The 24,857-nt window shown below is 47.7% G+C and overlaps 2 protein-coding genes and 1 non-coding gene across 3 annotated transcripts; 1 reads left to right on the top strand and 2 right to left on the bottom strand.

The window, feature by feature from the left end:
• Positions 1-4,946: 4,946 nt before the first annotated feature.
• Trnae-uuc (transfer RNA glutamic acid (anticodon UUC)) lies at positions 4,947-5,018 on the bottom strand. Its single transcript has one exon. It is a non-coding gene; the product is annotated as a tRNA-Glu (tRNA).
• A 1,160-nt stretch (positions 5,019-6,178) lies between these two features.
• Positions 6,179-10,231, bottom strand: Ccdc115 (coiled-coil domain containing 115). Its single transcript, XM_050134700.1, has 5 exons — positions 9,982-10,231; positions 9,795-9,898; positions 9,631-9,713; positions 8,772-8,903; positions 6,179-7,186 (listed from the first exon to the last, which is right to left on the bottom strand). Exons 1-5 carry the CDS (start codon positions 10,090-10,092, stop codon positions 7,074-7,076), a joined length of 543 nt encoding a protein of 180 aa, XP_049990657.1. The 5' UTR covers positions 10,093-10,231; the 3' UTR covers positions 6,179-7,073.
• Positions 10,232-10,512: 281 nt separating this feature from the next.
• Positions 10,513-15,214, top strand: Imp4 (IMP U3 small nucleolar ribonucleoprotein 4). The gene is made up of 9 exons (XM_050134699.1): positions 10,513-10,664; positions 10,782-10,890; positions 13,159-13,242; positions 13,983-14,092; positions 14,167-14,299; positions 14,373-14,527; positions 14,614-14,708; positions 14,813-14,886; positions 14,976-15,214. Exons 1-9 carry the CDS (start codon positions 10,662-10,664, stop codon positions 15,086-15,088), a joined length of 876 nt encoding a protein of 291 aa, XP_049990656.1. The 5' UTR covers positions 10,513-10,661; the 3' UTR covers positions 15,089-15,214.
• The last annotated feature ends 9,643 nt before the right edge of the window (positions 15,215-24,857 follow it).

Raw genomic sequence — 24,857 nt, 5'->3', positions numbered from 1 at the left:
CGCTGTGAGCGTGTGTCTCTTAGACACGACAAGGAAGTTACATCCATGATACCCCAACAATGTGGCTGCCTAAACAAGACCTGAACAAAGACGGTATCAAAAGACACACTAACTCAGAAGGTGGAGAACCTATGGGAACTCACCTCAGACAAAGAATTACGGGCTCATAATGACTGCCAAAAGAGGGAGAATTAGCCTCTCCCAGGGACGGGGACAGAACAAAGAAAGTCATAACTCAAAGCTCTTTTCCCCTACATTGGAGGAAACCTTAGGCAGGTGGGTTAGAGCAAGCAGGGGAACCGGTGACAGCCTTTATGTGACCTGAGCGTTCTCAGCCCTTTGGTTGGTTGGAAACTAGTGCTCTGTACATTCTTAGGGATTTGCCTGACATTCACGAAGATGTTAGACGGGGTTCAGAAGAGAGCAATAATGCGTGGCTGGACAGGGGCTAAAGATGTCCCAAGACAATTTAGCTCCGTACTTACAAAATCCAAACTCTCCACGATTGCCGACTTAAATGACATCACTTTGCTATGTAATCACATAAGATATAAGCACAAAACCAAACCCTTAACACTATGATTTTACTTGAAAGGTGCCAGAAATAAGTGTTGTGGGACTTTGCTGCCCTCTAGTGGTTTATCTTCTCAACCACAGACACACGGCCTTGGGCTACTTTTTTTTTTTTTTTTTTTTTTTTTTTTTTTTTTTTTGAGACAGGGTTTCTTATAGCTTTGGAGCCTGTCCTTTTAAAGGGGTTTTGATGACCCACAGTGGGAGCTCCATAAAGAAGCAAACTCAGCTCTGGACTTCCAGGGTTTGATGGGAGTACTAAGGAACATTAACATATAGAGAGTTGATTTTAAGCATTCTTAATAAGGCTACTGGGTGGGTATATATTCATAAAGTTGAAGTCATTTTGGCAAAATATTGTGAGAATTCTCCAATAGAGTAACTTTGATATAAAGTAATTGATGTGCTCTACAATAGCTTTTAGACCAAATGTTATGTTTTAGAAATGAATTAGTGATTAAACTATCTCTGGAACCCACATTAAGGACAGAGGTGACTCCTGTAAATTGTCCTGTGACATCCATCCACACATGCACTGTGGCCTGTGCACCTTCATGCATGCACACATATACACAATAAATGTAAGTAAAAAAAAAAAAGATTATAGCCAAATATGGTGGTTACACTTGCGCCTATTGTCTCCTTCTTGCCCCCCTGAAACTGTCTCCTCCCACCAAGTCCTCTTCCCGGTTCCATGTCCCAGTGTTTTCATTTGTCATAACTATGTACCCCTGTTTCCTAGGTCCCCCTAGTGCCCCTGCCCTCTGTCTTCATCTTCATGTCTCTTTCTTTTTTCCATTGTTACTGATAACCCCTGAGACCAATTAACACTTCCCATATACACATGGGTGTGGGTCCATCCGCCGGGGCGTGGGCACAGGTAACCTACTTAGGCCAACATCCTAAGGGAGAGCGACTCGCCCTCTCTCAACAGCTGCAGCTCCTCCGTAAGGATGGGACCTCAGGCCTTCCCTCCTCCACACAGTCACTCACTGCTAATTACATACTTTGCTTTCTTGATGTTTAGTTTTTTGTTTGTTTTTTTAGGATTTATTTATTTATTGTATATACACCATTCTGCCTCCATATATGCCCACATGCCAGAAGATGGCGCCAGATCTCATTACAGATGGTTGTGAGCCATCATGTGGTTGCTGGGGATTGAACTCATGACCTCTGGAAGAGCAGCCAGTGCTCTTAACCACTGAGCCATCTCTCCAGCTCCTGTTTTAAGTTTATATATATTGGTTTTTCGAGACAGGGTTTCTCTGTGGTTTTGGAGCCTGTCCTGGAACTAGCTCTGTAGACCAGGCTGGTCTCGAACTCACAGAGATCTGCCTGCCTCTGCCTCCCGAGTGCTGGGATTAATGTCGGATGAATACCTCACAAAAAATCTCTCCCATTCTGTGGGCTGCCTCTTCACTCAATTTCCTTTGTTGTACAAAAGTGTTTTAGTCTCTTGGGGTGCCGCTTGTCGATTGTTAGGTCTCATTTCCTGGACAACTAGAGTCCTAGCCAGAAAATCTGTACCTATTTATATGTTGTAGTGCATCCTCTACTTTCCGACATGGTTTCTTATTATCAGGCTTTATGTTTGAGGTCCTTGATCCATTTAGAGTTGAGTTTTGATTCAGGCGAGAGATCCGGTCTCATTCTTCTTCATCTTGAATTTCATTCTCCCCAGCACCATTTGTTAAAGATGCTGCCTTTTCTCCAATGTTTATTTTTAGCATCTTTGTCAAAAAATCAAGTGACTGAAGAACTCTATGGACTTAGGTTTGCATCCTCAATTCTATTCCCTCTATTTCTGTTCTAGCGCCATGCTGTTTTTATGATTATGGCTCAGTGGTATAATCTGAAATGAGGTAAGATGATACCTCCTGTAGTATTCTTTTTGTTCAGAGTTGTTTTGGATATTCTTGGTCTTTCGTTCTTCCAAATACATTTTAATTTTCTTTCGGTGTGAAGAATGACATTTTTGTTGTTGTTTGTTTGTTGCTTTTATGAGACAGGGTTTCTCTTTGTAGCTCTGACTGTCCTGGAACTCACTCTGTAGACCAGACTGACATTGAACTCACAGAGAGCCTCCAGCCTCTGCCTCCCATGAGCTAGGATTAAAGACGTGTGCCACCATGCCTGGCAGGTTTTTTTTTTTTTTTTTTTTTTTTTTTTGAGACAGGGTTTCTCCGTAGCTTTTTGGTTCCTGTCCTGGAACTAACTGGAACTAGACCAGGCTAGCCTCGAACTCACAGAGATCTGCCTGCCTCTGCCTCCCGAGTGCTGGGATTAAAGGCATGTGCCACCACTGCCTGGCTCTGGCAGGGGGTTTTAAAGACAAAAGAAAGAGGAAAACTCAAACAAACAAAATTGGAAATGAATAAGGAACTATTACAACACATGTCATTGAAACTCAGAAAATCCTAAGTTAGAAACATCTGAACTCCACTAAACCGGGAACTCTAAAAGAAATGGATTCATTTCTATCCACATATACCCAAACAAAAAAGAACACTTAGAGTTGGGAGGGAGATATCGTGGGGAAGACCTTGGGAGCAGGAGAAGGAACAGGAAGTAGGTATGATTAAGATATATTTTATACATGTGTGAAATTTTCAGAGAACAAATAAATAAGGACATAAAAGATTTTTTTAAAGAAAGCGAATGTGTTCATTTTGGAAATAAGGGTAATCTACAGTAAATAACTTCAGTGGGTGTGATAAGAAAGCACAACTCTAATCCGTCTCCAAGCAAGCCTTTACACCCAGTAAATACTGCAGAGGATCACTATGCAGGGCTGGAGGGACGCTCAGTGGTTAAGAACATGTACTGCTCTTCCAGAGGACCTGCATCGGTCTCCTATACCCTCCTCAGGCGGATTACAAATGCCGGGAACTCCTACTCCACGGAATCTGGCCTCTGAGGGCACCTGCGCGCGCGTGCGCGCACACGCACACGCGCGCACACACACTGGAAATAAGTATTTTTTTAAAGAAGGAATCACAGTGAGGGGAGGCCAGGAGAGATGATATCATATTGATAGTGCGCATGCCCTAGGACCAGAGTGTGGGTCGCCAACACCTACATAAAGGCTAGCTAATGTCAAAATTTGAGAGGTGAAGACAGGAGTTCCCCAGAGCAAACGCGCTAGAGTAGCTGAGCCAGCGAGCTCTCCTGCTTGACAGGGCTCTTGTGAGGCCTGGTGGTTATGACACACAAACACAGTACAGGCAGCCTTGCGTGTTCACAAAGGGCCTGGAGTGCTGAAACCTACATGGCTTTGGACTCGACCTGGCAGGGTAGACGGGCATCAAGGGCGAGGGTGAATTATTGTAGGGGTCAGTCTTCAAGCCTTCCACATAGACGACTTTTAAATCACTTGCGTTATGAACCAATATATAGCAATATACAACCAGCATAAGACGGAACAATCTGACTTCCTCGAGGTCCATTTCTAGAGCAGTAGCCCCAGATTCCTGCATCCCTGTGACTCGTCTGCCCTCTGAGCATCCACAATTTAGATACAATTTGCTTTTCCAGTGTCAAAAACAACGCTGATGACTGAAAAACTTGCTCTCATCTGTGCTTCATAGTTCAGCTAAGTTACTTCAGGCTGCCACTATAGGGGCCACTGTTGGCGTGTCCCCTGAAGCGCCTCTCAACACCAGGGTGTGTAGACACAGTGGTGGTCGTCTGTCATCTGAGCCCAGTGCAGTGGTGCACATCTGTAATCAGGAAACAAGGCAGGATAGGGAATTAAAGGCCGGGCTAGGATACCTACAGGGAACCCGTCTCAGACGAAGAACGTTTGAAGTCAGTCCCGTACTGTAGGGAGGAATCACGCCCAGCACACTCAGCTGAGAAGGAAAGAACCCTGGCCGACAGATAAGACAGACAAACCTCATCAAGGAAGACGCTAGTTTGCAATTGCCGTTCGCAACCCCGCGCGTCTTACTTGCTGGAGGATGCGGCGTCTGCCCCCACCCCCGCTTTCTGCTCAGTCCCCAGATCGCCTCTTTACTAGTTCTACCCCACATTTCCCTTCTTCTCAAGGCCAGGAAATACCGGAAAGGGTCAGCAGAAGGAACTTCCGTATCCACACCCCACAGTGTTATTTTGAAAAATTAAATATTACTTTTAACTTCAATATCTATAGTTTTGCATTTGGATTGATAATATCTGATATAAGCAGTTACCGCGGGACAAAATAACTAGTTTGTATTGTGACGAATGCTGAAGTCAATTCATAGACTGATAAAAGCCAGCCGTGCAGTGTCCTGAGCCTTCTGCACTCCGTTACTATCTTGTGAGGTGTTAAGAGCGCAATGATGTCAAGAGCAGCGAACTACTTCTTCAGAACAAAAAATGGCACCTTGTTCCCATACCGGGAGTCGAACCCGGGCCGCCTGGGTGAAAACCAGGAATCCTAACCGCTAGACCATATGGGAGCTGCCGGCAGGTGTCTCTGCTTTGTCTACTATGATATCTACGTCAGCGGGGACGCTTGCCCAAACTCCACCCCTTAAATTTTTCGGCAGCTTTGCTTCCTGGGTATCCTCCCGCTGTCTCAGTTGTGTGACCGGGAGGATGGAACCTTCCTTCTTTGTGAGTGGAAATGGAGCGGAAGTCAGCAGCTAAACACTTTGCGGAGCTCTGTCTTCACCCTGTCCCAGCGGCAGCGGCGGCGGCGGCGGCAGCAGCAGTAGTGTCGCGCTTACCGGAGCCTGTCACACCCGGAGCGCAGCCGCGCAGTAAAAACCTTTGTGGGCTCGATATAGATTCAGTCCCGTGGACAGTGGCGTGATCAGCGGTCCACGAGACTCTCTCCCGCAGGAAGAATTTAGGGTCATTACGACTGTGTTCGGTCCTTTCTGCCTGCGGAGATGTCGCTTTATTGACAGTAGAATGTTAAGAAACTCATGGTGGATGCCTTTAATGCTTCCAAAACTCGGAAGGCAAAAACTGGTTATAATCCTGTCAGGTCCCACCCCTCCTGGTTTACACACTGTGCCCTTCTCAAACGAAAAACTAAAGGGCTGGGGGCCGTGTTCTCTTTAGTCACAATAGCCCCAAGCATACAGGCACCAGGGAATCTGGAAGGGAAGTGCTCACTTCTCTCACAGGCTTGTAATCTTAAGCTAGTCTTTTTACTGCTTATCAAAAATTGGTAACAACCTGATGAATAATTTTCATTTACTCAGCCAGAAAAACTTACAGCCTGAACTTTGACAGAAAAGCTGGGTGCCCGATTCACTGAACAACCCAGCGAAACCACAGCAATTACAATTCCCTTATTATTGCATTAATACAATCCCAAATCCAAAACTCAGAGAGACTCAACTTTCCTTAAAAACTGATTGAAGAGAGTCTGGAGTGATGGTTCAGTGGTTAAGAGCAGTCCCTGGCGGCTCTTCAGGAGGACCCAGGGTTTCCCAGCACCCATGAGGCTGCTCACAACCATCTGTAACTTAAGTTTCGGGAGATCCATTCCCCTCTTCTTCGAGGGTATAAGGCAACCCACATGGTGCACAGGCTCACACGCTGGCAAAACGCTCATAAATAAAATACAATCAACTTAAGAAACCAAAGAGCTTGGTGACAGTTACTGTACCTTTCACTTTCTTTATTCACATTTTCTGTAGTTTTACATATTTTTACAATTAAGAAGTAGAAAAACAATATAAGCAAAATCGACAAATTGGGAAGAAATATTTACACCCCATAAACAGTGAACCTCCCTCCCCAACAAGTCTCCAGACACTGCTCAAGTTAGCTCAGTAGAAAAGTGCAGTTGGGTACAGTTCCAGACGGAGGAATACAATTTCAGCAAGCAAAGAGGCTGGACTTCAATTCTATATCAACACAAGTGGGAAGGTCCCTTCAATTCCCCTGAAAGAATGTCAAAGTTTTTTGGTTCTTTTCCTTTCATAATAGAATACTCCCTCTTCCCTGACAGTCTACTCTGGTGTGTGTGTGTGTGTATGCGCGCATTGTCTTATACTATTTTAAAGAAAAGGTCTGTTGCCCAGGCTAGCCTCTAGCTGCAGGGCGTAAGTGACCCTCCTGCCTCAGCCTCTAGAGTTGCTGGGACTAGTAGCCGGTATGCACTACCATGCCCAGCCAGAGGTATTTCTATTGAATGACATTGTCCTGATCTGGCCTAAGTTCCCAGACTCCTTTTCTCCCATTACCATGCACACAGTGTTCCCTCGTCCCACTTGGCCCGTGCAAGGTTATTCGCTTGTTCCCTAACTTGCCCAAAGGGCGGGAGGCTCTATGAGAACGTGGACCTGGAAGTGGTTTCCTACAAGCCACTTTCGACACTGCTCCGCTTGCCTCAGCAAACTTCAGAACTCAACTTCGTAATTCACAGAGCTGGAAACGACGCAGACTAAGGACATTTTGAGGAGGGGCATTAGCTGAGGCAGGGGCTATTATGAAAGAAAGAGTAAGGCAGGGCATCCAAGAAGACTGTGCTCAGTGCCTCCGGAAGTAGATTCAGGTCAGGCAGGCCCAGGGTCCAACTCCTTCAGTCTTTTCTGGAGGCCCCGGAGCTGATCCCGACCCCAGGTGATTCGGGTCTGGAGGCTGGCTATATCTGCAGCCAGCTGAAGGCCTGGGGAGAGAAGAAGAATGTCACCACGGCATGACACATGGACCCTGTCCCCCATCCCCCCAGGGACTGTGAGTCTCAGACTGCTCTGGCCTCTAGAGTCTAAACGTTCCAGGTGTGACATCACTTGACCCACACCCTCACCTCCTCAGCACCTCACCTGTGCTAAACCAGCATGCCCTCTAAAACAAAGACAGACACCTCTCTGATCTACCATGCTGGCCAGGGATGAGGACCTCACAGACCACAAACCTCACGGCCCCATTTCCTCCGTCCAGCAAACTCTACCACTGCTCTAAGCTGCTCTCCCTCTGCCCTCCCTTTGCACCTGATCCTGAACCACCCTCGATCCACCTCTAGGCTGCACTCCCCCTCTGCTCTCTGTTACTTGACCTCACCCAGTAGGCCAGGCAGTCCTGTCTTTATCCTCAGGGCAGCAGGATTCTCCCTAATCCTCCAGGAAATGCTTTCTCAAAATTCCTAGATTCTAAGATCCCCGGTCTGTGCGCCCTATTCTCCAGTGTCTTCTTAGGTACTCCCTGGCCCTCAACTGATCTCACCTCAAGTTTCTGTGCATCGTTGTCAACAGCCTGGGAAATTAAACATCAGCACTCTACACTGGACTTCCAAACCTCCCTCCAGTGCAGATGCAGGTGCTGAACCACAAGAACTAACACACAATCGCCACTCAGCTTTCCCTCAGCGGCCGCCTGGAAGCCTGCCCACCACCACAGGTGAAACAGCTCTCGCCTCCCAACGTTCTGAGAGGGCTCTTATTTCCCTCACTCCTGCGTCTAAGCCGTTAGCAAACACTGGGAACTTCCATTCCCAAAACATGTTCCCACTGTTTACCCCACTTCCATCCTGTGACTGGCCCATCCTGGCACCTGCTTCCACTTCCGCTCTCTGCTCTCCAGTCTGTCCCCACTCAGCATCCCAAGGATTCTTGTTACTCTGTTGGCCCTACTGATTCATCCTGATTCTGCACCCACCCAAAGAACCTCACTAAGGTCTGGCTTCCTGGTCCCAGCTCCTGGTATTCCTGCTCTGCTGACTCTATTCCAGCCCTCTGGCCACCTCTGCCAGATACCCGACCCACCCACCCATCCAGGGCTTCTGCCCTAGTAACTAGACCAGTTAGGGCCTAGTTGGTCTCTTTAGCTAGAACATAGTTCCTCCAGATGCCTCACAAAGTTCTTCCCTCGTCTCCTCAGAGAGGCCCTTCCTTCATAAACTAGCTCCCCAGGCCACTCCCTCCCAAGTTACTTTTCTCTTGACTTTCAGAGCCTGGAACTACAATAAAAGTATATTTGTTTGCCTATCTAGTTATACATTGTCTTTCTCCTGTACAGGATAAATATTCCATTTGATCCCTGTTGCTATTATATCCCTTAGCAGTTGACAAATGTGAACCTAGAATGCTGAGAACAGCAGGGGGTGCTTTGGGGGAAAACCCCCAGCAGACGTGCAAGACAGTTTGCTAGTGAAAACCCGCAGAGTCTTCCCGCGGGGCTAGCGTACAAGGGCTCCCTATTGATAGTGGGCTGGAATTCAGTACATGGCTACAAAGCCAAAAGGGTTCACTTACCATCCCGGAAGCTGGCCTGGGCTTGCCGAAGACTGTGAGGAACCAAGATCCCAAACCAGTTCAAGGGATCTTGAGGGACCACTGAGGCCCCTGACTCTTGGGTCTTAGTAGGGCCCTTGCGCCTACGCAGAGCTGGAGAAAGAAAAGTTGGAGACCATACAATCCTCGTGACCACAAAGAACTCATTAATCTAGTTCATGGTTCTGGAAAATACTGAAGGTTTGAAAATTCCCCCAACAAGCCGGGCGGTGGTGGGTACATCTTTAATCCCAGCACTCGGGAGGCAGAGGCAGGAGGATCGCTGTAAATTCAAGGCCAACCTGGTCTACAGAGTAAGTCCTAGGACAGCTAAGGTTTTTACACAGAGAAACCATGTCTTGAAAAACCAAAAAAAAAAAGAAAGATAAAAGAACAAAAAAATTTCCCCCCAACCTTTATGTGTGTCTGGGTCTGGAAACAGTACTAGCCTTCCCTTTGTAATCAGGTGACTTGTCTACTGACTCCAGAATAGAGGATTCTGTTTGCCGGTAACTGACCTTGCCCGTTTTCCCTAAATGTTCTGGAAGACCCTGAAATTCCCCATTCTTTGTCTCAGGAATGACTAACTGGGATTAGAGGTTTATTTCCAAGGAACACGTAGATACAGAGATGCACATTTTCCGTTCAGCCGATGAGACTTCCTGACTGCAGAACCTCTCGCACTATAAAACGTCCCATCGAGTAACTCCCTATCATAGTATAAGGAAAAGCTTCTCAAACAGTCCAGTCTCCAGCTTAGACGCGCTCCATTAACCAGATCCCGAACTAAGTCATCTAAATGTTCAGTGAGTTTGGGCTGACAGGAGGAAAGAGAACTCACACGCTTCGCGGGGCCCCAATTCCTCGGGGGTCTGGGAGTCAGCTTTGATCACCCTGAAGGTCTGGGGTCCATCCTGGGCCTCGCTGAAGGAGAAGGGAAGATGGATCTCTCTGGCCACAAAGGCCTACGTCCTGCCCACCCACTCTCCATCGAGGGTGCCTCACCTGGCGCGCACGCAGACCTGAGGGTCCATACGCGAGGCATACTGCAGGGGCCCTACCGACTTGGCGCCCATGGCATACCGAGCCTTGGCAAGCGAGAGCCAACCCTAGGGGAGGCAGGAGAGACTTGAGACTCGGTTTCCCTCCCTGTGCCCGCCGTCGGTCCCTCCCTCCATTCCCCGTGGACCACCTCCTCCACCCGGGCGTTCAGCGCCGCCCGTTTCGCCTCTAGCTCCTCCAGGTCGCTGAGCAGCTGCAGGAACATCGAGTCCAGCTCCTCTCGCAGGGCCGAGATCTCCATGGCTCAGCCCCTCTCGGGACACGAAGGAGCTAAACCACCTCCTTCCAAGCCGCCTAGTCACCGCCCACTTGCATAGCAGCCAATCGGCGTCTGAGATCCGCCTTTAGAGGGCGTTCCTAGTCGTGACCCGGAAGCCAAAGGCGACGATCTCCGGGTGGCCCGCATCAACGGCTAAGGTGCTCCGGGAACCGGGACGCGGACTATTTCCCGAGTCAGATGGCTATGAAACGTCGGGCCTTAAGATTAGTCCCAGGAAGCCACCAGCCTAGTTTTCCGCTTCTTCTCTTCGCGAACCGGCTGTTTGATCGCTCAGTGAAGCCTCAGGCAAGCTCGTCCATCTGCGCTGTCTTAAAGCACGTGACATTCCGAATCCAGGGACTTGATTGGCTGCCTGGCTGACCAATACCCTTGCGATGCCCTCCGCCGTTCGCCATCTTAACATGGGGCACTCCGGACGGCAGCCCATTCGAGTGAAGCCTCTCGGCCTTCCTGGTTGAGGGCGGAAGTGAGCGATGCGTGGTGCCGGCGGCGCCTAAAGATCAGAGACTCGTGTGGGAGCGGCGCTCATCATGGTAGGATGTTTGGAGTTCGGGGTTTGTCTTGATGGTGGTGGTGGAGGGGGACTCGTGGAGGGCTGGGTTGGGGTCCTCGGTGGTCGGGAATGGAAAGCGACCGTGTCTGTTCTCTAGCTCCGTCGGGAGGCTCGCCTGCGCCGGGAGTACCTGTACCGCAAGGCCCGGGAGGATGCGCAGCGGTCGGTTCAGGAGAAGAAAGAGCGAGTCAAGCGTGCTCTTGAAGGTGAGCCCTCCTCCCTATCCTGGCGGGGTACCAGTCCTTGCTAGAGCATACTATGCACTGCTGTAAACGCGTTTGAACTTGGCGTATTTGTGGTAGTGTGGCCGAACATCTTTTGGTTCTTTGCCTGTTAGGTACTACCTCTCGCTCGTTTCGGAATGGCTCCATCATATGGTGGTATGGCCATTTGTGCTGCAGTGTCTTCATGTTTACCAATTGGTTGTTAGTTTCGCTTACAGAATATCTCGTTTTTCGAGTTAGAAGTTTAAAACTTTGCCTTGCTTTTATCCACGTTTCCATTTTTGTCCCATTAAATGAAATTCCTCTATCACAGAGCTTAATTAGAAATGTCATATTTATCCCTATTTCATTGGTTCTGTATCCAGGGAGTTTATGTCTCCTATCTATTGTTCATCACCCCGGTACATTTTATGACTATAAAGTATGTATGTGTTACGTAAAGCTTGCTTGAGTTAGGAAGCATAATGTCAGGGCCAGGATTGTACCTCAGTTGTTAGACTGCCTGCTTCACATGATACCAGCCTAACTAAACTGGGCCTAGTAGCCTCTGCCTGTAATCCCGAACTGGGGACATAGAGACAGTGCTTTCTCCGACAGCATGAATTCCAGATCAGCTTGGCCTGCATGAGAAGTGCTGTGTCTGTGACCCATCTTCAGAACTTTAAAAAAAAAAAAAAAAAAAACGAGGTGACAGAAAAGATGACTCAAGGGTTAAGAGCACTTACTGCTGTTACAGAGAACCCAAATTCATTTTCCAGTACCCACATGAAGTGGCTCACAACTGCCTATAACCCCAGCTCCAGGAGATCCAGTGTCTTCTGGCCTCAGCAGCCACCCTCACATGTGTTCATGTAAACTCAGACAGACACATAAACACAAAAATATAAAAGGGAAAACGATCGATATATTAACATTTGTAGTAATCACTATATTAAATATTGCATTAAAAGAAACCATTTTGTTGTTTGATTTGGTTTTGCTGGGTGGTGGTGGTACATGCCTTTAATTCCAGCACTAGGGAGGCAGAGGCAGGTGGATCTCTGAGTTCAAGGCCTGCCTGGTCTACAGAGCAAATTCTGGAACAGCCTGGGGCTACCCAAAAAAAAAAAAAAAAAAAAAAAAGAAAAGAAAAGAAAAGAAAGAAACCATTTTTTAAGCTATTATTTGTGCGTACATTATACCTATTTAGTTTTAAGTCTAAAGATTTTAGAATATATGTGTTTGGCCGCTTTATTTGTTTGGGTGAGAGTGCTCAGTGTTTCTAGTTGTTTCTAAGATCCAAAAGGAATGGCTAGACATTCCTCCTTGTGAGTGACTGGGGAGTTTTTGTCCTGTGGCAGATGGGGCCTGTTTGCGATTGGTAGCTGGAAGGAGTGCTGTTGCTGTGGTCCTCCCCTCCACTTCCACATGCTGGAGAGCAGAACCGGGCCTGTGGATGGGGTGCTCAAATGTGTTTTATTTTCCAGACTGTCACATCACAGCTTAGCCCCCAACTATCCCACTTTATCTCCAGAAGAAACATCTGACCCACAATGGGCCGTTCACCTTGAAGTATTCTGTGCATCAAGACTAGCAGTGTTCTTTTTATCCTGTTTTGCAGTTAATTGTTTTTGGAACAAGGTCTTACTTTGTAGCCTTGGCTGGCCTGTATTCACTGTGTAGACCAGGCTAGCATCAAACTCACAGAGATCCATCTGCCTCTGTCTCCTAAGCCCTGGAATCAAAGGCATGAACCTCCACACCCAGCTTAGTGTCCTTGTGTGAAGACTTTGGGGTCACGGGTCTTTCTTCCTACATTAAGAACAGTCTGTTTTTTGTTTGTTTGTTTGTTTGCTTGTTTTATAATGTTCCTCAGGACCAGGGTCCTGGACCTGCAAACAAAATGCCCATCGTTGAGTTACCAAAACTTCTTTAAATTTTTGTCTGGTTATAAAAATAATACATAAAAATTAGCTCCGCAGGTGCCATAAGCTGACAATTAGGTGAGAAGTTGGTAACTAGTGTGGTGGCATGCCTTGTAATCACAACAGTTAAAAGCGAAAGCCATGCACATCTCCAGAGCATTTCTCAAGTGAAGTAAGTAACATAGCTGGTTTATTGCTTCTCTGCTCCTCTATTTCTGTGCTGACTCCGTTAAGAAAGAAGTAGAGTGCTTTCCCATCAACTTTGTGCAGGCTAGTAAACCACAGTGTCTTATAAATTTATGGGCCCTGCTTGTGTCTCACTCAGCTCCCTGTCTTTTCCTTATAGAAAACCAGCTGATTCCCTCTGACCTGCGCCGGGAGGCTCTAGCCTTACAGGGGTCCCTGGAGTTCGATGATGCTGGCGGCGAAGGTAGAACTGTGCTGTGCAGCCCTCTTCCACACTGAACCAACTTCTCTGCGCACTGGACTCCTTGTCCTCTTCAGACACACTGGGCAGTTGCCCACCTGATGGATGGAAGTGTCTGGGTGTTTCTGTGCCTGTCCCCCACTTCTCTCTTGTTCGTCTGTGTGGTATCACAGGGCTCTCCCTAAATGGGGGCTTTTAGTTTCGTTTACAAAACGATGAGCACAGTAGCTTTTGCTCTTTGCTCACTCCCCCTCATGGGAGTGTCTGCTGGGGCAGAACCCTGTCCTTAGCTCACTCCTCTCTGGAGCCTCTGCTAGGGCAGAGCCCTGTCCTTAGCTCACTCCCCTCACAGGAGTGTCTGCTGGGGTAGAGCCCTGTCCTTAGCTCACTCCCCTCATAGGAGTGTCTGCTGGGGTAGAGCCCTGTTTTTAGCTCACTCCCCCTCACAGGAGTGTCTGCTGGGCAAAGCCCTGTCCTCAGCACTGCACCCTCGTGTCTCGACACTGCATTATTTACTAAGCAGGGAAGGAACCACAGAGATTATAGGTATTTGTTGTGAGGAAAGGGAGTCCCCCACCTCTTGTTCTAGCAGTTCAGAACTCTGCCACCACAGAACACTTCCTAGCTTAGCTGTGCTGGGTATCCAAGGGTAATTGCCCTCCTGGCCACTAGAGGTGCATTTCCATCCGTGAAGATTCTCTTGAGCAGGCTCAGCATTTTCTTGTCTCTTGCTCTCCCGACAGGTGTGACCAGCCATGTAGATGATGAATATCGATGGGCTGGGGTGGAGGATCCTAAGATCATGATCACTACCTCCCGAGACCCCAGTTCTCGCCTGAAGATGTTTGCAAAGGTACTAGGGGGCGGGGAGTAGGGGATGCCCATGGTCAGTGGCCCCGATTCTAATTTGACATTGGTCTATGGCAGGAACTGAAACTGGTGTTCCCAGGTGCCCAGCGCATGAACCGCGGTCGGCATGAGGTTGGAGCACTGGTGCGGGCTTGCAAAGCCAATGGGGTCACCGACCTGTTGGTTGTCCATGAGCACCGAGGCACACCTGGTAAGGCCTGCCACAGGGGAAGGGAGCTGGGGCTGTTCTCGTGGCAGAGTGTCTGACAGCCTGTACCCTACAGTGGGGCTCATTGTCAGCCATCTGCCCTTCGGTCCCACGGCGTACTTCACACTGTGCAATGTGGTTATGCGGCATGACATCCCTGACCTGGGCACCATGTCAGAGGCCAAGCCTCACCTCATCACTCACGGCTTCACCTCACGGTTGGGCAAGCGGGTAAGTACGGGAGCCTTGGGGTAGTGGTGGGGGTGGGGAGTAAGGGTCAGGCCAGCCACTTGTGACTGTCCCTTCCTGTGCCCCAGGTGTCTGATATCCTTCGTTACCTGTTCCCTGTGCCCAAAGATGACAGCCATCGGGTCATCACCTTTGCAAACCAGGATGACTACATTTCCTTCCGGTGCGTCTCTGGGCTGTATCTGGGACCCCATGACCTTCGTAGCCTTTTGGCTGACCCACAGCCCTACTGAGGCACTTCCCTATCTCTGCTTGCTCTCTCCCCAGGCACCATGTCTACAAGAAGACAGACCACCGCAATGTGGAGCTGACTGAGGTTGGGCCTCGGTTTGAGCTCAAGTGTGAGTTTGGAGCTTTGGTTTATGCCTGGGGGGAGGTTAAGGAGGGGCTTGGTTGAGCATGGGATGACATCTTTTTCCCCTGACCCTAGTATACATGATTCGCCTGGGCACACTGGAGCAGGAGGCCACGGCAGACGTGGAGTGGCGCTGGCACCCCTACACCAACACTGCCCGCAAGAGGGTCTTCCTGAGCGCTGAGTAACCTGTGAGCTACTGGCCAGTCAGGATGCGGACTTGGACTTCTGGGGCAGGGACTTGTCACAGACAGATTTGCTATTCCCACGTGGGGGCTGGAAGGATCCAAAATAAATCCTCTGTCGTCATGCTCCCCAAGTGCCTCTCACTGGTCACAGTAGGCCTACTCTCTTGTCAGGCCAAATCTGAAAGATGAAGCCCACAGAGTGTCTGTGAGTTGAAGACCTAATGACTGTGGAGTGTTCTCAGGCCTCGTTTTATGTGGAGTAAAAGCAGCCCCTCTCAGGCTGGGGATGGTACAGACTCCCCACTGGAAAATGCGTGGTTGTTTTGGGAGTTGGGCCCTGTGATCACTTATCTCGGTGGTTTAGGGTAAGTCTTTTTCACCAGCAGCAAGCTGACCCCATTCCAGTGCCAGCCTAACTTGTCAGTTTAACAGGGTCCCTCTGCCAAGCAGGTGCATCCTTCCTCTTTCCCAGGAGACATGGTGACACCAACAACCTGCCTGCCCTTCCTCTAACTCTTTCAGATGGGCCTATCCAATAGCACACGGGGAGGTGCCTCAAGATTCTAAGTCTGTGCCCCAGTCTCTTCCAACTTACGCCTTCTCTGTACCCACATTTCTGTTCATGCCTGGGGACCCTGGGTTTATGTAGCGTGGTTGTCAAGACCCTGCAAATGCACTAGAGTTTACAAGGAGAGCTGTGATGCGATCCATCATGCAGTTAGGAGGAGACCTCTGAGGAAGCGCGTCAGGACAGGATAAGACATGTCTACATGGAATCCTGAGAACCGAATTAGTGTGAGGTAACAGAAGCCATCTGGATGACATGAGACCCAGTAGAAGAGGAGGAAGGGAGGCATAGGAGCCACGGAGGCCACTGTGTTGGAAAGTCTGGGATGAAACCACCATTACAGCTCATGGATCCAGTTCCTCTGCAAGGCCTTGGGGATTTTGCTTCTTTCTTGGAAGAATGAACCTTTGTATGTGTGTATTGTTGAAATTTTAAAACAAGTAAAATCAAAATTGTGGTGTCCTGTGTTTATTTCTTATAGCTGCCATAGGAATTACTGGGGACCAGGTAATTTAACAGAAATTGTTAGTTTTAGAGTCATGGTTCAAGGTCAGGGTGTTCACTCCCTCCTAAGTCTGTGTGTGTAGGGTGGGGATCTGTAGCTCTTTTGCTTGTGATGACTGCCAGCAACCCTGGGCATTCATTATTATCGACTCAGTGCCAACCTTTGTCTTCCATGCTTCCTCTGCCTATCAAGTTTCTTGAATGCTTCTCTTAGAAGGACCTTTGTCCGAGTGTTTACAGCCCATGATCTGGGATGATCTTATTTACACAGTTCTGAACTCAGTTATATTTGCAGAGACCCTTCTTTCTTTTTCCTTTTATTGAATTTTATTGAGCTCTATATTTTTCTCTGCCCCCCTCCTTGCCTTTCTCCTGTGGTCCCCATGCTCCCAATTTACTCCGGAGATCTTGTCTTTTTCTACTTTCCATGTAAATTAGATCCATGTATTCTCTCTTAGTGTCCTCATTGTTGTCTAGGTTCTCTGGAATTGTGACTTGTAGGCTGTTTTTGTTGTTGTTGTTGCTTTATGTTTAAAAACCACTTGATAATTGTCTTTCTGGGTCTGGGGTTACCTCACTCAAAACGGTATTTTCTAGCTCCATTCATATTCCTGCAAAATTCAAGATGTTTTTTTCTGCTGTGTAGTACTCCATTGTGTAAATGTATCACATTTCCTTATCCATTCTTCAGTCGAGGGGAGAGACCCTTCCTTCAAATGCACTCACAGTTACAGGTTCTAAGGATTAGAATGTCTTTTTCTTTTTAAATTTTATGTGTAAAAGTGTTTTGCCTGCATACATGTCTGTCCACTTGCAGGTCTGGTGCCTGAGGAGGCCAGAAGAGGGTATAGGATCCCCTAGGTCTGGAGTTAGACAGTTTTTAGCCATCATATATGGATGCTGGAAATTGAACCTTGGTCTTAAAGAGCATCCTAGTATTCTTTTTCTCCTTTTGGTTTTTCAAGATGGTTTCTCTGTATGGTTCTTGGCTGTCCCAGAACTAGCTCTGTAGACCAGGCTGGCTTAGAATTTAGAGATCTACCTGCCTCTTCCTCCTGAGTGCTGGAATTAAAGGTGTGCACCACCACCGCAGCAGCATCTAGTGTTCTTAAGCACTGAGCATACTTGTATATGAATTTGTTCTTTGTTGTAACTTTCTCTACACTCTGTTCTGTGTGTTTAGTTTTTTAAATTATTTTGATATGACACAGAGTTTCTTTTCTGGTCCTGTCCATTTGGTGTCCTGTGGGCCTCTTGTATCTCCTTGGGCATCACTTCATCTAGAGTTGGGAGATTTTTCTTCCATAATTTTATTGAAAATATTTCCTGTTCATTTGACATGCAATTCCTATTCTTGTATGCCTATAAATTTTGCCTTTGTGTCCCAAAGATCTTTAAAGTGGAGTGTTAGTTGACTGCAAAACACATTTCCTTAAATACTAGTTTGGGGGGAACTGAAGGGCCACCAATTGCATTTTGTGTGCTAGTTAGTGTATTAGTTCCTCTGGGTGTGAGTGGAGAGAGAAAAACCACAGCGGGATTGGTAATTACTATTAGGTCACTGTAAAGTGGAGGAGGGGCTCGTGTAAAAGAAGGAATGGTGGGAACACAAGGGAGGTGAGAGGTGGGAGATTAGGTTATAAATTTACTGTGGAGACCAGACTAGCTTTGAACTCATCTGCCTTTGCCTCCCAAATGCTGAGTTGAAAGGTATGTTCTGCCATGCCTGATCTGATTGTTCACTTCTAAATAAAGTACCAGAGGAAGTGTGCTGAGGCTGGGTTAACATCAGATGGGAGCTACAGGTCAGTGATGCAGGTTTCTGACCACATCCATCTTTAAGAGGCCCTGGTGCTGGCCGGGCGGTGGTGGCGCACGTCTTTAATCCCAGCACTTGGGAGGCAGAGGCAGGCGGATCTCTGTGAGTTCAAGGCCAGCCTGCTCTAGAAGAGCTAGTTCCAGGACAGGAACCAAAAGCTATGGAGAAACCCTGTCTCGAAAATCAGAAAAAAAAAAAAAAAAAAAAAAAAAAAAAAAAAAAAAAAAAAGAGGCCCTGGTGCTGCCAGAAACATGTGTGAGCACTTGTCTGAGTAAATTTCCTCCAAGGCAATGGCAGGTAGGTGAGGCCACCTTGGAGAGGTAACAAACAGTCTAGGGGAAAAGTTAATATGTAGGTTTTAAGGATGTCAGTTTCTGCACCAGCAAATGTCTCAACAGGTAAAGGTACTTACTGCCAACCCTGACAAGCTGAGTTCAGTCTCCAAGCCCCCATGAAGGAAGGAGAGAACCCAAACCCACAAGTTGTTCTCTCCACATATGCCTCCATGCACAAAAAAATAAATAAAAATATAATAAAGACTTTTGCAGGGCAATGGTGGCGCATGCCATTAATCCCAGCACATGGGAGCAGAGGGAATTCCAGGGTAGCCATGGCTACACAGAGAAACCTTGTCTCAAAACTGAACAAATAAAAAGAATGTCATTTTAGCCTGATCGTTTGCTTCTTCAAGACAGGGTTTCTTTGTGTAGCCCTGTCTATCCTGGAACTCATTCTATACTAGGTTGACCTTGAACTCACAGAGGTCCACCTGTCTCTGCCTTCCGAGTGCTGGGATTAAAGGCGTGCGCCACCACCACTGGGAAGACACCATTTTCAAATCTGAGAACAGCATTAATCTCATGGTCCTGGTAGCTCCAGTATCCTGGGATCTCAGTTACAATTTAGGCTTTACCTTCACAGCTTCATGCAGTGACCCCATACCTACCCTGCCACACATTGCCTGGCTTTATCTGTTCTCTGAAACCATGGATATGACTCCTTGTACCCCTCAATCTTGCATCTTTCATGTCTGAAAATCCAGGACCCACATAGATGGTGCTGTCAAGTTCTGCTGCTAAGATACAATGTAGCCTGGTGTCCTTGCCACGCCTAATTGGTGCTAGCCTGGGGAGACATTGTAATCCAGTGCTTTGACAGGTGCTTCTCAGTGGTGCTGATTGCTCTAACAGTGCGGCGCATCCTCATCACCAGCCTGACATCTCCCCTGTCTTTGTCCACTGACTTTACATTCAGTTTCACCGCAGTTCTCAGGACATGGCGGGATGAAGTCATTTTTGTAGACTAGCACACAGATGTAAGCCCTTTGGGCTCTACTGGCAGTTCTCAATCGCTTTTCCTGTCCACAGTTCTAAATTCCTTCCCTTCCTACAATCGAACAAGTTCCCATGATCTACAAACCACAGGGTCTGACAGCAGCGGCCCCACTTCTCAGTCTCAGTTTATGTCAAAACACCCTGAGAAGTCTCTTGAGGAAGGAAGGATTAATTTTGGTTCTCCCAGTTCAAATACAGTCCCTTGGGACAGGGAAGTTATGGCAGCAAGAACTTGAATTAACGTAGGAAGCATAGTGCGGGGGAACGCTGCTTGTCAGCTAGCTTCCTTTTTATTCAGTGCAGAATTTAAGCCCAGGGAATGGTGCCGCCTATTTTTAGGATGGCTCTTGCCCCAGCTTAATCTATATTAATGCCTCACACACTTGGCTAGAGCAATGCTTCTCAACCTTCCTAATGCTGCGACCCTTTGATACAGTTCCTTATGTTGTAGTGACCCCCAACCATAAAGTTATTTTTGTTGCTACTTCATACATATTTTTATATAGCTGTAATTTTGCTGGTGTTTTGAATCGTAATATAAATATTGTTGGAGACAGAGGTTTGTCAAGGAGTTGCAACCCACAGGTTGAGGATGACTGGTCTAGAGATTTCTCAGAAGTGTGCCTGAAGGCTTACCTCATAGGTAGTTCTAGATTCTGTTAATAGTCAGCTGTACTATCACTGTTTAGCCTCCAGAGAGCGCTAAAGTGTAGTGTGGCGTTCTCTTTATGATGTGTACCTGTAGCCTGGAGATGCTGATGTTGTTCCAAGGAAGGAACCATTGATTCAGAATACTGAAACCTCTGAGGAGATTGGGGAACCCCAGAGGAGCTTTCCAAGAAGCCCTGGTACTGCTGGGCTCAAACCCCTGCTTGCAGATGGAGAGGGTTGTGCATTCTGTTTGCCGAAGGTCAAGCTTGCAGATGGCTAGGGTGTCAGCCTGTGGAGCCTGAGCGTTTTTAACAGTGAAGCAGTGAAGTGTGTGTGTGGGAAGGGATGTTTGACAATATCTTCTGTCCATTCGGTTTGTTGAATTTTTTTGGTTCAGTGGAAAAGAGAGCTTGAGAATAACTGGGTATTAGGGGGTTATCATCAAGAATCTCCCCACAAGCCTCCTGAGTTAAAGCACTGTCCCCCAGGTTTTCCACTGTTGTTTCTTTTTCCCTTTGAAACAACAGTTCAGGCTGGGCCCCTCACAGCACCCATCAACTCAGTCCTCAGCTCTTGAGTGGCCAGTGGACCAAGGACTCTGAGTGTTAAAACTATATAAAGCATCAGATCCAGTTAGAGTCAAACATTCCTGCCCTCTTTGCCACCAACCAGTCAGACCAGTTTTACCTAGACAGAGTTCTGCTCCAGTTTGCTTTTGGTTGCTGTGACAAGCACCGTGACCAAAAGCAGCTTGAGGAGGGAAGGGTTTACTTGGCTTACAAGTTACTATCGTTTACAATGGGTAGAACATGTTAATACTTTCTTATTGCACAAGGGCAGAACCAGGGAACAGTTATAATCAGATCAAAGCAAACCTCAAGCCCAACATCATTGCTCAAATTTTGCAGCTCAGTGTTTGACAGCTGGTATTCATTCACAATCTTCTGAGCTCCAAAGGACGGCATGGGCTCAGTATTTAAATGTTTGATTCCCTTAATGCTTAAGTGCTTAAGTGTTAGGAGGTGTAGCCTTGCTGGAGAAGGGGTGACACTGGGTGGGCTTTGAGGTCTTGGAAGCCCTTACCAGGCCCACTCTTGCTTTCTCTGTTTGCTGCTTGTTGATATGTAAGCTCTCAGCTTTTGCTCCAGAGCCATGCCTGTCCGCCTGCTGCCATACGCCCCGCCATGACGGTCATGGAGGCAATCCCTGAAACAGTAAGCAATCCCCAAATTAAATGCTTTCTTTTATAAACTGCCTCTGTCATGGTGTCTCTTCACAGCAATAGAACAGTAAGACACAGTCCCACTCTCTGCCTCTGCTATCTGCAGCACGCACAGCTTGTCTTGTAAGCTTAGGCTGGCTCCTCTCTGTTAATTGTCCTTGACTGATATCCCGTAGTCTCCAGTATGCTGGGGTCTTCGCTGCAGCTAGGAAGGCTGTGCCTTCACCAGTGGCTTCTCTTGACCTCCTCATGAACTCTGGCACTTTTACACGGGGCCAGACTTCAGCTTCTCTCCGTGACCCCTTCGATGCTGATTTTCACTAAAACCGAGACTGCGCCTTTACCAGTGGCATCTCTGCAGAGTTTGCCACCGAGCCACAGTACCAAATCTGCTGCGCTTGATGACCCCTTCATGCCTACAAACCAGTTCCATGTGGGAGGCTTTCATCCATTACCAAGTTCAGCTATCAGCTAGAGATGCACCCGGCCCAGACCACAGCTTCTGTATACTGACCCAGTATACACCTCAGTGATACTGGCCTCTTAATAATTGCTGCTGCCTTCTCAGCATCCATCACCCCAGTAAAACAAAGAAGGCTTCACTTCCAGATTCTGGATTCAAATATACCACACAAATAGAACTGAGAAAGATTCTCAAACTTCCCTCGGAAACATTGTAAGCCATTGTTATCTTCTCTTCCAAGGTCCTACAGAACAGTTCGCTAACACTTAGTGGCTTTCCCAGTCCAAAGATCCAAAATCCTCCACAGTCCTCCCCCAAATCAACACTGTCAGGTTCAGCACAGCAAAAACCCACTCCTAGTATCAATTTCTGATCTAGTTTGTTTGCAGCAGCAGTTACAAACATCGTGACCAAAAGCACCTTGAGGCGTGTGCTGGCTAGTTTATCTCAGCCTGACACAAACCAAAGTCAGCTGGGAAAAGGAAACCTCAACTGATGAGTGCCCCCACCAGATTTGCCTGTGGCCTAAAGACTGATTGATGTGGGAGGACCCAAGCTCATGGTGCTCCTAGTACCAGCCCTGCGCTGGTGGTCCTGAGTGCTCTAGGAAAGCAGTTAAGCAAAGCCAGTAAGAACACGCCATGGCCTCTGCCTCAGTGCCTGCCTCGAGTTCCTGCTTTGACTTCATTTGATGATAAACTGTGATTTGGAAGGGTAGGTGAAATAGATCCTTTCCTCCCCTAGCTGTTTTTGGTCATGATCATGGTAATAGAAACCCTATCTAAGGGAAGAAAGAGTTGATTTGACTTACAGATCACAGCCCATCACTGAGAGAACTCAAGTGGGAACCTGGGGGCAGAACGGAGGCAGAGTCCCCTGGGGTCTGCTGCATCACTGGCTTGCTTTCTCCTACTTGTGCACTCAGCTTTCTTCAAATAATATATTTTTTTTTCTGCTAGTTTTCTTATATAGCCCAGGACTACCTACCTGCCTGGGGTAGCCCCACCCACAATGAACTGGACCCCCCTACATCAGTTAGCAATTTAAAACAGTATGTCCACATTCACGTCCACAAGCAACCTGACGTAATGGAGTTCAACAGAGGTTCCCTCTTCTCAGGTGTGTCAAGATGACAGTCAAGATTAACCATGAAGATAGACAGAATCCCAAGAGAACAGACTCCCATCTGGACAGCCAGATAGAATTTTAGACAAGGAGACAGACATCTAGACAGAGCAGTGGTCCCAGAGAAATAGAGCCCCCTTTCTTTGCTGACTAAAATCAATCCCAGCCAAGCAGAAGACAAAACATCGCCACCAATTAAGTTACCCCAGTGGAGACCCGTCACCCTCCCAGTCAGTCAGAGTTCAGATGGACAGGCTTACATATTAGCCAAACTTGAGCCTATGAGAGAAACAACCTTTTTCTGCAGAAAGGATACCTCCTTCTGGAGAAATAGACTCCACTGGGCCTCCCAGCTGGATTCTCATGCCCTGCTTGCACAGATCTCCAGCTACCAAAGCAGAGATTCCCCGTGCGCTGGTCAGCTTTCCTGTCCCCCTGCCTATTACCGTAGCTGACCATGGACCTCTCAGTGCTGCCACTGCTCCTGGGTACCACCAGTATCCAGTGGCCACTGCCCATCAGTGATATCTACTGCTGCTCCATGGAGACTTTCTCGATCCCTTAGTGGCACTCCTCCATTTGTTCTGGAGTCACCTGGCTTAGAATGGCAGCCATTAGTCATCTCGGAGATTCGGCTTCTGTGACTTCTATTTTCACGGAGTTCATAGACCTATGTACTGCCTGCCTGAGTCACTTGCCACTCATGTCCATCCAACAGGCATCAGCAATCCCGCTGGCGTTTACTGCTCACATGCTTCCTTGGGAACCAATCCTCCAAGTCTCTGAGGCCCCTCAATTAATGAATTGACCTTCACCCTGCCCCAGGTGACACCAACTTCCAATCACTGTTGGTCACATAAATGCCCTCCAGTGAGCCCACAATTACTGTCCCTTCTCAGTGATCCCTGCTGACCCCCTTAGAACACACAAACATGAACAGTGGCTCCCCAATAACTCACAATAGTCTAGATCCCCACATTTTAAGGCTTAAAACAATTCCTCCGTAGCTCCATACATATGCAATGTGCTTTGATCATATTCCTCCCACTGCCCTCTCTAATCCCCTTCCTCTTCCTGCAGACCCCCTTCGTGACAAGCCCTCTCCTACTTGCTTGTCCTTTGTGTCTATGTGCCCCACTGCAGTGAACTGAATAGGCATGGGTAGGGCGGGTTCCCTTACTTGAGTAAGGGAAACTTACCAGTGGCTGTACTATTGAGGAATGTGACCCCCCGTGACTATTAACTGCCTATAGCTTCTCAGAGAGGGATGAGGCCTGCTGAGTCCCTCTCATTCATGATGGCACTTAGATAAGCCCAGAGTTATGGGTTCATGGGTGCAACAGCTATGCCATATCCAGAAGACAATGTTTCATGGCACCCCTCACCTTCCAGCTCTTATGTTCTTCCTGCCCTCATCCCCACCCTGCAACGTTCCCCGAGCCTTGGAGAGGGTGGTACAGATGTCCCTTTTAGGACCACTCACCCTCAGCATTTTAAACAGTCTGATTTTACCCTCATCTCTCAATATTTAAGCTAGGTCCAGCAAACTAGTATCTGCAAACCACAAAATATAAAACATGTAATGAAATTAAAGGATTGTTGCCAACACAGTGTATAAAAACGTTTTAAAAACTTTGGCCAGGCAGTGGTGGCGCATAACTTTAATCCCAGCATTCAGGGAGCAGAGGCAGCAGTTCTCTGTGAGTTCGAGGCCAACCTGGTCTACAGAGCTAGTTCCAGAACAGCCAGGGCTACACAGAGGAACTCTGTCTCAAGAAACAAAAAAAAAAAAAAAAAAAAAAAAGAAATTTATCTTATGTATATGAGTATTACTTGCCTGTATATCTGTGCCATGTGCACGCCTGGTACTTGTGGAGGCCAGAAGGGGGCATTGGGTCCCCAGAACTAGAGTTTCTGATGGTTGAGAGTCACCATGTGGGTGGTGGGAACTAAACCCAGGTCCTCTGGAAGAGCAGCCAGTGCTCTTAACTGCCGAACCATTGTTCCAGCCCCTCTAAGTTTTTTTTTAAATTACATTTATTTGTGTGTTTATGCACAAGGCTGTGCACGTGGAGGTCAGGC

Source organism: Alexandromys fortis, unplaced genomic scaffold, assembly GCF_014885135.2.
Source record: "Alexandromys fortis isolate MF-2015 unplaced genomic scaffold, M_Fortis_MF-2015_v1.1 scaffold_20, whole genome shotgun sequence".
Taxonomy (NCBI): Eukaryota; Metazoa; Chordata; class Mammalia; order Rodentia; family Cricetidae; genus Alexandromys; species Alexandromys fortis.
Note: the sequence above shows the minus strand (reverse complement) of the source record. Positions and strands in the feature narration are given on the sequence as shown.